Here is a 13,610-nt window from a genome sequence, read left to right as displayed (position 1 = left end):
GTATGCATTTTTAATAGTTTTTTTTTTTAATGTTTATTTATTTTGGGGAGAGAGGGAGAGCGAGTGCAAGCAGGGACAGAGACAGGGAGAGAGAGAATCCCAAGCAGGCTCCAGCCATCAGCACGGAGCCTGATACGGGGCTGGAGCTCATGAACTGTGAGATGACGACCTGAGCTGAAATCTAGAGTCAGAAGCTTATGCCACTGAGCCACCCAGGCGCTCCAAAGTACATGTATTTTTAATTAGCATATGCATTTTAACACTTCTGATAGATAAGGATGATTCATTTTTTGGGTAGCAATGTTTTACTTCTTGAATTTCCCTGTGGGGGAAATGTTTTGAGATTACAAGGACAAAATTTTCTTGGAACTATTTCTGCTGAGTGGGTGCTCCAGAAAGTCCTGATTTTACTGCCCTACCCAAAGGAATGGCAGCGGAAATCTCTCTGTCTCTCACACTCTCTCTCTCTCTCTCTCTCTCTCTCTCACACACACACACACACACACACACACACACACAGTATGTAGATGTCTGGGACACAGCAGCCTACAATACCCAGAGCCTACAAATTCCGGTGTCTGGTGCTCAGCAACGTCTGCTCACCTTGAAGCCGTCAAAAGCAAAGGCACGTTCGTCTGAGCCCAGCTCTTGGTCAGGTTGACAACCTGGCCTGCTCCATCCAACTCTCATGTCTCCAGCAGTGACAGCCTCAAATTCAAAATACCACCTTCCTGCCTTGACGGCATAGGTTTTCTCAGCGCGGAAGATTCGGAACCTCTCCCCGGTGCCGCTACACACTTCGGCTCGGGCAGCTGTGAATGGAAAGAGATTCCGGTGACCACTGGATAGGACATTGCAAGAGGAGACAGGACACCACACAACATCAGTAACCAAACTTACCGTGAAGTTGGTAATAATACCATCTCTCTTACTCTGGTTCACATTGTATGAAGTGTTTTTATACATATGATCAGCCACTGTCACAAGGAACCAGCTTCGAGAAGGGGAAAAGACAAGGGGCTTCCAAGGGAGAGATGGGTTATCAAACCTCGGTTACACTGCAAGGTGGGTGATGCTTCCTCCCTCAGCCCCTGTTCAGCAGGGAATTATCTTTCTGCAGGAAAAACACCTCCCAGCCTCTTGGTGGTTTGCCAACAGAATCTGAGATGAACTTGACGACGTGGCCGGAAAGAAGCCAATAAAAGAGATCTGAACTGCTGTGCACAAGAAATGAGTAGACGCTTGTGTATGTGAGAGAAGGAAGAAGCTGCCAGGAGGTGACGAAGACAGAGAGAAAGCCGCAAGGTAAAGAGATAAATGGCACAGAAGGGTAACCACTGACAGATTTCCCAGACAAGATGGTTAAGGACAAAACTCTTCCAGTACTTCACATTTGCATCATAATGTGCTACACATACAAATGCTGTGTTTAAGTTTTGAGGGGAAAACAAAAGGGTCGAGTCCAACATCAGGATCAGTGGTGCAAATATATACATATATATACTTCATATATATATATCTAGATATATCTATCTATGTATCTATATCTATGTCTATATCTATGTCTATATCTATATCTATATCTATATCTATATCTATATCTATATCTATATCTATATGTGTGTGTGTGTGTAAAAATAAGATACACACAGATTGAAAATGCCAGGAGTACAGGACAGCCATGAAAACATAAGTCCCTAGGAAATCAATGGGGCATGGAGACAAGGGTCCACTGAACTGATAAGTCAAAGGATAAACCATCAGTTCAGCTAAGACCTGGGTTAGATGGAAGACGACATTTAAGTGACGTTGACCAAAGTCACAGAAGTGACAAATGGCAGAATTCCGGAGCCGCCTAATGCTGCAGCCTGTGTTCTTTCCACCCTGCCTCTAGTAGCTGGCAGAGTCAGTAGGTACTGCTTAAGTATTTGTTCTCATCTGTTCTTTTTTTTTTTTTTTAATGTTTATGTATTTACTTATTTTGGAGCAAGAGAGAGAGAGCAAGGGAGGGGTAGAGAGAGAGAAAGGGAGACACAGAATCTGAAGCAGGCTCCAGGCTCTGATCTGTCATCACAGAGCTTGACACAGGGCTCAAACCCATGAACCCTGAGACCATGACCTGAGCCAAAGTCAGACACTTAATGGACTGAGCCACCCAGCTGCTCACCTGTTGTCCTCTTAAGAGTCGGGAAAGACATCGTAAATAACAGAAGTTTAATACCAGCTTAGCCACGGATTTGATAGGAACAAACAACAACCATAAACATGATCCACATAAGCTTTAAAGGGCACCAGTAAACACACAGCTAGACCTACTGTGTCTTCAGTCTACTGAAGATGAGACTGGCATAAAGAGACAATGGACTAAGATATTTCCATCGATTGCAGGACATAGAGGTGAACTGTATCTATTGACAAAGCTTTCAAAAGCTTTTTAAGTTTCTGAATGAGCAATGCTTTGTTGTTTCATCTTTTCCCCACAAACACACCCGTACGCATATACCTAACGACTTTGTTGGCTCCAAGCAAGGGTCGTGTCTCCAGCAGCAAGAGCCTCAAATTTGAAATGCCACCTTACACGAGTGCTCACGTATGTACCTCACATGTGCACACACACACGTGCACACACACGTCATGCACTACATTCAAACATCATACTGAAGAATAAATGCATTAATCGAGTTTAAAAGTCAGACATTTAAAATAACATATGGAGGACACTGCACGTACAAAATCCTTTGAAGAGGAAAATGTTTGCTTCTAATGCATTCAAGTTGGGGGTGGACAGGAGCCTGAATGAGAGAGAAACATCTCTATGGTGAAAGATAAAAAATTCTCATGTCTGTTACTTAGTAACAATGGTTTTTGAAAGACAGGACAGCAAACTACTTTTTTAGGGAAAAAAAATCATCAGATTTTATACTTGAAGGCAGTTACTGGTATTAAGAAACTAGTTCTATGGGCACCTGTCTGGCTCATTCGGTACAGCATGTGACTCTTGATCTCGAGGTTGTGAGTTCAAGCCCCACACTGGGTGTGGAGCCTACTGAAAAAAAAATAAGAAAAGAAAATAGTTCTAAATATTGCAGTACTAAAAAGATGGAAGTCAGATTTTCAGACTTAGTTAGTATTTCCTGAAGAAACAGCACACTGATCCATGACTTCCTTAAACCGTGGTTACAACCCTTCCTGAACTAATCTAAGACATACAGAACATGAGCCATGATCCATACAAACATTTGGAAATTAATTTTCATGAAAGAAAAAAGCCATCCTGTAGTTATCCTTATTTTTCGTTATGTCATATTTTCAAATAAAATCATACATTATGTTCCAGTATGCACAAATAAATTAAACTCCCAATTTTCTAAGCATAAAATATTCCATTCTTTAGAAAACTAAGCTACTAGAAAACTCACACGTTCTTTTTTCCTTTTTATGTTTCCAGGACATTGGACCACACTCATATGCACACTGTATAATCATGGAATGAAAACAAAGTTTCTTATCAGCTTAAATAGGTTGGAAGGCAAATTTGATATAAAAACTATAACAGATAATTTCCTTAAAAGCCCACTACAAATTACCCTTGGTAATAACACTATGAATCCTCTCCGCTAATACAGGTAATGAAAATAGGGAACAGTATATGGAAAATACGTGGCAATCACGGTAACAACGCAGAATTTCTTAGTCCTGGTATTTTATTTCCCCTGACCTTAGCTACTGCACCTACACTTCCCCGATGAGACTCAATCTGAAATGGAAACACACATGCTATTCACAGACACCATTATGCACGGGACTTGTAACCTCCATGGATCTTCCTCTGAATGCCTGTGTGATCCATAGCTCCTATTCGGTATTTCTCACATTAGTGTAGGGCAGCTGACAACCAGGGTTTATAGAAGCAATGGTTCAGCATTCTGTTTCTTGACGAAATTCCAATATTTAATGAAAATCTGGATCTACAGAAGTTTAAAGAAAAAAGATCCAGGCAATCTGCAAGAAATTTCTTTTGCATATTCTGGGGCATCGATCACCTGGACACAAAGGAGATGCTCTTCACGGGCCTGCGAAATTGAATCTAGGAACAAAGACTATTCCAAGCCCTGGACACGGGAATCCAGGCAGATACCCAATGGGCAAGCACCAGTCTCAAAGGCAAAGAGCGTTCCTCCAAATACGCAATTCTTACGCTTTCCTTCATGTTCAACACTCGACATTCGTAGAAGCTTGGTAGGTAATTCTAGCTCATGTAAGTGTGTATATGTGATTTTCTTATATTGTCACAATGAACATAATGATAATTGGCATTAAAAACAGGCACAGTGAGCAGATGTATTCCCAGCGAATTTTACCAAGAATAGTGATACCCAGAGAAGAAGAAATTAAGGGATTATGCCTTTAACAAGCGACCTCAAGATAAAGGGTAAGGTCTGGGAAAATCCTGTGTTCCCAGTACCCCACAGATCCTAGCACAGAGAGGCCACACAGCAGTGACTGATCAAACGGAGCCTAAGCACCCATACATGCTGTACTGCAAACTGTACTTTTAGAAGATTCTGACGCTAGAGGGCAGTCAAGGTCTAATTATGTATTGAAAATGTAAGTTATTTACCATATGCTATGAAGGCAGGCAGGCTAGTCTCTTTAAAATGTTCACATGTACGTAAAATCCTTCAAGTGTGCTCATATAATAACTTCTAAAATGATTGAGATTAACCAGTCATCCTTGTAGCCTCCTGGTATTATGTTTAATCAAACAATTTAAACCTTGATAAAACCTTGCAATAAGAATAACTTAGTTTTTCAAATGTTTTAAAATGTTCTTTTAGAACAATACTCCAAAGATACCACTGAGTTCATATTCAATCTGGAATACGTAAGCATTCTGCTGATGAGTGGAAAATAAATTGGAGCCCTGATTTGATTACATAGGGTTAGGGGCACCTGGGTGGCTCAGTCGGTTAAGCGTCTGACTTGGAATCAGGTCATGACCTCATGGCTCCTGGGATCCAGCCAGGCTTCAGGCTGTGCGCTGACATCATGGAACCCGCGTGGGATAATTTCTGTTGCTCTCTCTCTGTCCCTACCCCACTCATGCGTGCTCTCAGTCTCTCTCACATTAAGTAAATAAACTTTAAAAAAAAAAAAAACTGCATAGGGTTAGATTCCATTTTATCTAAAGTTTTATGCCCTTAGCTTTTTTTTTAATACCAGCAAGGGCAGTATATAGCCAGTTACGTTTTTAATCTTATCTCAGTGATCACCAGGTTGATTTTGCTTTATTCCACACAATCTCTCCCATCTATCTTTTAATTTCCATTTCCCCCACCCTTGTTCTGAACATCACAAATTTTCCAAAGCCTCCCAACTGGTCTCTCTATCTCTGAGCACTCTCCCCCTCCAATCTGTTCCTTCCCACTGTTGCCATAGTTACATTGCTATTGTAAATTGTGATCACACATCGAGCTTTTGCTTTAAAACTTCCTGGGGCTGGAACTCCTTGCACACATCTACCCACATTTTTTTTTTTTTTAATCTGGGCTTTCGAGATATTCCATATTTTGTCCTAATCCTTCACTTGCGACCAATAGTGTTTTCTACCTACTTATACCCTCTAATTTAGCCTAACTAGACTACCAATCATCCGTCAACTCTTTCTATGCTTGGTTACATCCGATACGCTTTCCCTCTGGCAGAAATGCCCTGTCGCACCTACTCTCTACTTGTTGACATTTTGATCCCTTCAACACCTAATTCAGATGTCATTTTCTCCCCTTATTGATTCCCTCAATCAGAAAACAAATCTTTCTTATGTATTTTCTATAAAGATCAGTCAAATCCCTACTATGAAGCAGGCATGCTGTTGGGCACTGGGACACACTGGTGAGCAGGAAACAGGGTCTCAGCCTCCACCGCGGAGTGTACTATCGTAGCCTCACTGTTCTTTGCTCATGTAACTTCAGGGGGACAACCTTGTCCATCAACGATCAATGGTTCTCTCTAAATTCCTAATGTTCAGAAACCACACCATCCTCCGATCACCACTTTTTCCTCCTGGTTTTCTCATTTCCTTTGCAAACATATTCACTTTTTATTTTATTTTTATTTATTTATTTTTTTAAATTTTTTTTTCAACGTTTTTTATTTATTTTTGGGACAGAGAGAGACAGAGCATGAACGGGGGAGGGGCAGAGAGAGAGGGAGACACAGAATTGGAAACAGGCTCCAGGCTCCGAGCCATCAGCCCAGAGCCTGACGCGGGGCTCGAACTCACAGACCGCGAGATCGTGACCTGGCTGAAGTCGGACGCTTAACCGACTGCGCCACCCAGGCGCCCCCATATTCACTTTTTAAACACATTAACTTCTTCCTGGGCTTCCCTTCCTGATCTGCATAACTTTCTAAAATTTTTTTGAATGTTTTATTATTTTTGAGAGAGAGAGAGAGAGAGAGAGAGCGAGCACAGGAGGAGCAGAGAGAGAAGGAGACACAGAATCTGAAACAGGCTCCAGGCTCCGAGCTGTCAGCACAGAGCCTGGCGTGGGACTCGAACTCATGAGCTGTGACATCATGACCTGAGCTGAAGTCGGGCACTCAACCGACTGAGCCACCCAGGTGCCCCTATCTGCATAGCTTTCTAGATTTCCTGGCCCTATTTCTCTTATTTGCTGTTCACCCCAATCTTTGCCTGGTTTCGGGTTCTTCATTCTTCTCAACATCTATACGTGCTCTGTTGACCTTGCTGGCAAACAAGAGATTGGCAGGCACCACTACCACCTCATAGTCTCCAATCTCAACTGATCATTAATGTTTCTCTGCAATTGTTTCATCTGTTTGCAGCTATCTCTCTTTTCCATCCCACAAAACAGCCATGTCTCATCTTTATTGCTGTGTGACATCAGCAGGAATGGCCGAGTGACGACCTCCAAAAATCCTCTTCCATAAAAGCAGTGACAACACTGGAAAAAACTGTCCAAATCAACTTTTTTTCAGAGCTCTGGAAATTAACCAAAGTCTGGCAAAAATCTGGGTAGTGTTACTCGATCAAAATGGATGAATGTTTGTAAGGACAGCAGCAGGCTTACTGGTATTTTAACTTATGTTAGTGATATCCCCTTCTTGCTAGGTATGTGGCACAGTGGAAATCAACGGCCTCTCAATTACAGTGTAAATCAGTAACCTAGAAGCTTCTAGAGGGAACAGAATGGAGCTGGAAACCCTCCAAAAGCCCAATTCACAGATAACTGTCATTATTTTCCCTTCACAGTAGTTTGTCAGAAAATCCCACTGCAAGGCTTTTCTTTATCTGGTCTGACTTTGTTGGCCCAATGCAAACCATCATTTCCCAAAAGGCATTTGTTGAAAATAATCAGAGGCAATTTTTTAACACTGCAGCTGCGTGACGTGGCAATAACAGTGAGGCAACCAACACGCTGACCGAAAGAAAATTTCAGAAGAAGAGCTGAGGAATGAGATGTCCTTAGTAGGTTGTGAAAACTTCCAGTGTAATCCTGGGAATCCAGAAAGCCACACTCACGCCCAGGGCTGTGTGTGTGTGTGTGTGTGTGTGTGTGTGTGTGTGTGTGTGTTCGTGTTCAGAAAGACCTGAGAAGGTCCTGAGTTCTGACCGCTGGGACCTTAAGGTTCCACACAAGCAGTAAGTGAAGGCTAAGGTGAGGACTGCCTCCTTGTGTGTTGGAGTTATGTCTCAACATGCACACAGAGCCCCTCCCTCAACAAAGACTGGGAGACTTATAAGCGCCAAGCATTTGGGAAAGTCTCTGTCCAATCACTAGCTGACCATGAGGCTAATGAAACAGAGGCTCCTGGGACTACAAATGACAAAGAAAACAAAATATACAAGGCTAGTTAAGAAAGTCGTTGAACAAACAAACGACAATTACAAGTACAATAACAAACCATGGGGGAGGGGAGATTCCAGAGTTGCTATATTATGTTATTTAAAATATCTGATTCTCACCAAAAATAGGGAGACATGCAAAAAGACAAGGAAGTATGTCTCCTACAGGGGCAATAAAGGAGTCAGAAATTGTCCCTGAGAAAGCCCAGATACTGGACTTATTAGACAAAGATTTTAAATTGCTATTTTATTTTATTATTTTTAAAAATTTTTTTATGTTTATTTCTGAGAGAGGAGAAAGAGAGAGCAATCACGGGAGGGGCAGAGAGAGAAAGAGGCAGACAAAGAATCTGAAGCGGGCTCCAGGCTCTGAGCTGTCAGCACAGAGCCCAACACGGGTCTCAAATCTATGAGCTATGAGATCATGACCTGAGCCAAGGTCAGACGCTTTAATCAACTGAGCCACCTATGCACCCCCAAAAATTAGCTCATTTAAATATGTCCAAAGAACTAAAAGAAACCATGTCTGAAGACCAAAAGGAAATTATGAGAAAAATGCCTCACCAAAAAGAACCTATCAATAAAGAGACAGAGATTATTAAAAAAAAACAAAAAAACAAAAAACAAAAAAAACAGAAATTCCTGAAAAGTAAAATAAGTGAAGTTAAAATCCACTAGAGGGGCTCAACTGTAGGTTTAAACTAGCAGAACACATAATCAAAGAATTTAAGGATAGATCCACCAAGATTATCAAGTATGGAAAACAGCATGGGAAAGGAATGAAGAAAAATAAACAGCCTCAGAGACCCTTGGGATACAATCAAGTGTGACAACCCATGTCTAATGGGCTTTTCAGCAAGAGAAGAGAGGAATAGGGCAGAAAGAATATTTATTTTAATTTTTTTTTAACATTTATTTATTTTTGAGACAGAGAGAGACAGAGCATGAACGGGGAAGGGGCAGAGAGAGAGGGAGACACAGAATCGGAAGCAGGCTCCAGGCTCTGAGCCATCAGCCCAGAGCCCGACGCGGGGCTCGAACCCACGGACCGTGAGATCGTGACCTGAGCTGAAGTCGGACGCTTAACCAACTGAGCCACCCAGGCGTCCCGAGGGCAGAAAGAATATTTAAAGAAACACTGACCACTCTTCAAATTTGATGACATTCATTTACAGTTCTGAGAAGCTCCACAAGATCTAAGTAGGATAAACTCAAAGAAATCTAAACTAGGCACATCATAATCAAATTACTGCAAGACAAAAAGTCTTGAAAGCACCAAGAGAGAAGAAACACATCACATGCGAGGATCTTCAATAAGAGTAACAGCCAGTGTCGCATCAGAAAACATGGGGGCCAGAAGGCAACGGGAGGCCATATACATAGTGCTGAAGGAAAAAGAAAAAGCCAGCTTAGAATTCTACCTCCAGCAAATATTCACTGTTCTCTTCAAGTCTTCTGACACAGTCCAGCCCTTTCTCACTCTCGCCCCTTAGCAAATAAGCTCATTTTCTATTTCAACAGAAAACAGTAAGCACATAACAAGAATTCCCTGTGTTTCATCCTAATTTTCCGCGAACATAGGTTTCTACCTTCTCTTTAATCCTTACCTCTTTCACACTAAATTTAGGGGAGCAGGTGTTCTCCCTATTATATTAGATTGGTCCCTTCCTCCGTGCTCTGATTTCACCCCTGGCCCTTGCAGAGGCTACACTTGATCCAGCTCTTCTCCTTTATTTTCAACTTCCCACTTTCTGCTGGTCCTTTCCCTTAGCATATAAAAATGTCCAAATGCCTCCCTTTAAAAAAAAAAAGAAATATTTACTCTTTAATCCTTTCTTCCTCTCTTGCGGTAGCCTCAGCTTTATGTTTATATCCAGAACTGAGTCGTGGTAGTGTCTAGGGTCTCTCAGGCATTTCAAACTTAAAGTGTTTACAGTTAAACTTGGAATCTCCCCCAAAATCCCACCTCTATTTGCTCTGAATCCTGTGTTCCCTGTGAATGTGGATGTACTTGGCATCTACCAACCCAGAAACCATCCCTGCCACCCGCTTTGTCCTTCTGCCGATTCTACTTCTAAATGTCAAACGATTCTGCCCTATTGTCTCTATTCACAGTATTGCCTAAGCTCGGGCCGTCAATACTCCTCAACATCACTTGTGTAGCCGCCCAACTGTTGTCCTCACCTCCACTCTTGTTCACATTCAACCCATTCTCCCAAGAGTCACTTATTTTTTTTTTAATAGAAAAATCTTTTTTTTTTCAATCTCTGCCTCCTCTACTTCATTTCCTGCCACTTCTCAAACTCTAAATTCAGCTATGCAACACTGAAGTCCCCATGTGTAATGCTCGTTTGTGGCTCCAGGCTCTTCTACATACCATACTCTTGGCCTGGAATACACGGGACTTGGTTGATTCCTATGCATCCTTCTAAATATTACCCTTGCTTTGCCTACTTTTAAGTAGGTAAAGTAGGTGGTTTTAAAACATGACTACAAATATTTTGCCATATTTCCTTTCAAAAAGTGTGGGCTTGAGTGCGGGCTCTTTAAGTGACTCACATCTAACAAACAGAATATGACAGAAGTAAATGTAATGGGCATTGAGGTCTCCCCGTCATGCTATGTCTTATTCATGCGGGGGGAAGTCATCTGCTCTGTGAAAACACTCAAGCATCTCTCTGAGGGGGTCTGCTGGCAAGGAACTTAGGTCTCTGGCCAACAGCCAGAGAGAAACTGAGTCCTTTGGCCAATAATTATGCAAATGAGTTCTTAGAAGCAAATCTTCCAGCCCCACTGAAGTCTTCAGATGACTGTAGCCCTGACCAACTCGACAGCAACCTCAAAAAAAGGCCATGATCCAGAACCATCTGACTAACCCACTCACAAATTCCTAACCACAGAGATAACAAATGTTCGCTGCATCATTAAATTTTAGGGGGACATTTGTTACACAGCAATAGATAACAAATACACTTCCTCTATGAAGACTGCTCTGACATCACTAAGCTGAGTTAAACCCTCTGTGCTATGATACTTGAGCGTTAACACTTACACCATATAGTAGTGTGGACAATTCAGTCTATCTTCCTTGCCTACCCTGAGAGCTACCTGTGGGCAAAAACTGTTTTATTCATTTTTGAATCCCCAGACCTGGGCAGAGTAGATGTTCAGTAACTATGTATCAGAGTCAAGTGGACATGAAGATGACTTGAAATATGGAAGTAACATGAAACCCAAACATGGATTTTATAAACATGAACTCCTTCCCTTTCTCCTTGAAATTCACATAAGTCACAAGAAAGTAGGTAACTGTAAGGTAGCAATACATTGCCTCACAAGGGTGTTAAGAAGATAAAATTGTATTATGGTTGTAAATAGTGTAAAACTATAGGCCATAAAGATAACATCTTATGCAGTATCCAAAGAAGGTTATCCGTAAAAGTGAATACAACAGATGTAACTGACACAGACTATGCCCTTGACTGATAATGTCTTTAAAATATAACCATCACTGATTATTTTTTTGTGGCATATACTGCACATCTTGTACAGGGTAAAACGGACTCCCCCTCTTGGATACCAACCATATATAGTTTTTAAACAGTGCATTTCTTTTGTTTGTTTGAATGGGTAATGCAAATAGAGTACAAAATTTTTTTAAAAATGATATGCAGCAAAATGTAAATCTCCCCTCCCACAGCTGTCTGTCAGCTATCTGGTTATCTTTCCTGGAAGCAATCACTGTTACCATTGTTTTCTGTGTCTTTCCAGAGTCAGACTGTGCATATGCAAGCATTTACATATATTCTTTTTTATAATGCAAATAGTACCATGTTCTTCACAGAGCTCAGGACTTTGCTACTTTACCTTAATATGATACATCTGAGATTGCTTCCTATCGGCACTTCATTATATTTAAGAACTTCATAATATTCCATCGTATGAGTGTACCATGATATTTTTAACCAGCTCCCATGCGCCAGAGTGTTGTCTAATCTGGTGCTTTGTTTTACTTTACGGTGTGTGTGTGTGTGTGTGTATGCGGATGTGTTGGGGAGCTAAGACACTACACTATTCATGTCATTTATATTTTTCTGTTGGACTGTGTAAGTCTCCTCTATTACTTTTTTCCTTTTCCCTAATCCTTGATCCTGAAATGCATTTCCTCACTCCGTGTCCACCACTGGCATCACTCCAATGTGTATGCTGTTTTGCCTTGGACAGGTTTGTGTTTTTGTAAGCGGTAAGGTACTCAGAAATTATATTAATTGTATTGTATCCCTGCTCTGTTCCATTCTTCATGATCACTGCTTCTGAATTGCTGCATGCTAGGTTTTAACATTTCTATTTTTTTATCTATCAACATTTCCCAGAGATGGACACATAGGATTCTTTCAGCTTTCACAATCACAAATAATGCTACAATAAACACATTCCTCCACACCTGTGTCTAGACCTACACATGAACACCCAAGTGTGCCATTTGCTGGGTCATACTCATGGTTTCTACATAATACAAGCTTTTCACGCAACAAATTTGCCAAGTTATACTTTCAACTGAGATGCACGGGGTTCCCATTGTGTCACATCCATGTCAACACATGGTATCATATAGCTTTCTAATTATTTTAATTTGTTGGATATAAACCTATAAATATTTTATTTTGCATTTCTCTAATGATTAGGGAGATATGAAATATCTTCATGTGTTTTTAAATCGATGCAGTTTCCCTTACTATTTACATATTTGCCTATTTGTCTATTTTTTATTAAGGTAACTGATATATGCCATTGTATTATTTTCATATTACAACAGAATGATCTAATATTTATATATATTGCAAAATGATCACTACAAGTCTAGTTAACATAGTGCTATGTTATTAGTAAATATTTATATGCCTGATATACCTAGTTGTTCATTAAAAATTACACTTAGGGGCACCTGGGTGGCCCAGTTGGTTAAGTGTCTGACTTCAGCTCAGGTCCATGGGTTCAAGTCCCATGTTGGTCTCTGTGCTGACAGCTCAGAGCCTGGAGCCTGCTTCAGATTCTGTGTCTCCCCTTCTCTCTGCCCCTCCCCTGCTCACGCTCTGTCTCTCTGTCTCTCTCTCAAAAAATAAATAAACATCAAAAGTATTTTTTAATTACATTTAATAGATCACTGCAAAGGGGGCTCATGGGGCTGTGAAACCAGGAGCTCTAATACTGATCAAAGAATGAAGTTGTCCACAGGACGCCACAGTCATTCGACAGTGCCATCTTTCTGAGGAGACGTGATGCAAAGCCACTCATAATTGTGACAAGTGACTTATAATAATCCAAGATTGGTGGTAAAATAAATGTCAAAAAGTTTAACCTCCAAAAAATACATTTAAGATTGATTCACTCTTTGAAAGGTTTGTAAAGTCAATACATCCCTAAGAAGACTGACCATGACAGAAAAGGAGAAACATAAACTGTGAATACCAAAAATGGAAAGAAGTGGCACTGCAGACCCTCCAAACATTAAAGGAATAATAAGGGGACATTAGAACATTTTTATGCCAATAAATACGGCAACTTAAATGAATTTACCGAATTCATGAAATTTGTGAATTTACTAACTTACTGAAAAAAACATAACTTATCAAAACTGACATAAGAAGAAACAAAATCTAAATATCTCCCATAGCTATTAAAGACATTTGAATTCATAATCAAATACCTTTCCTAAAATATAAAACTAGGTCCAGATGGT

The 13,610-nt window shown here is 40.7% G+C and overlaps 1 protein-coding gene across 4 annotated transcripts in view; it reads right to left on the bottom strand.

The window, feature by feature from the left end:
* RYR2 (ryanodine receptor 2) overlaps positions 1-13,610 on the bottom strand; it is a 755,762-nt gene that overhangs the window by 271,205 nt on the left and 470,947 nt on the right. For all 4 annotated transcript variants that reach the window (XM_081790553.1, XM_081790554.1, XM_081790555.1 and 1 more), the window contains exon 28: positions 604-812. In XM_081790553.1, coding sequence (XP_081646679.1) covers positions 604-812 — 209 coding nt within the window. The remainder of the gene's footprint in view (positions 1-603; positions 813-13,610) is intronic.

This window comes from Panthera onca, chromosome D2 (assembly GCF_046562875.1).
Source record: "Panthera onca isolate mPanOnc1 chromosome D2, mPanOnc1 haplotype 2, whole genome shotgun sequence".
Classification (NCBI taxonomy): domain Eukaryota; kingdom Metazoa; phylum Chordata; class Mammalia; order Carnivora; family Felidae; genus Panthera; species Panthera onca.
Note: the sequence above shows the minus strand (reverse complement) of the source record. Positions and strands in the feature narration are given on the sequence as shown.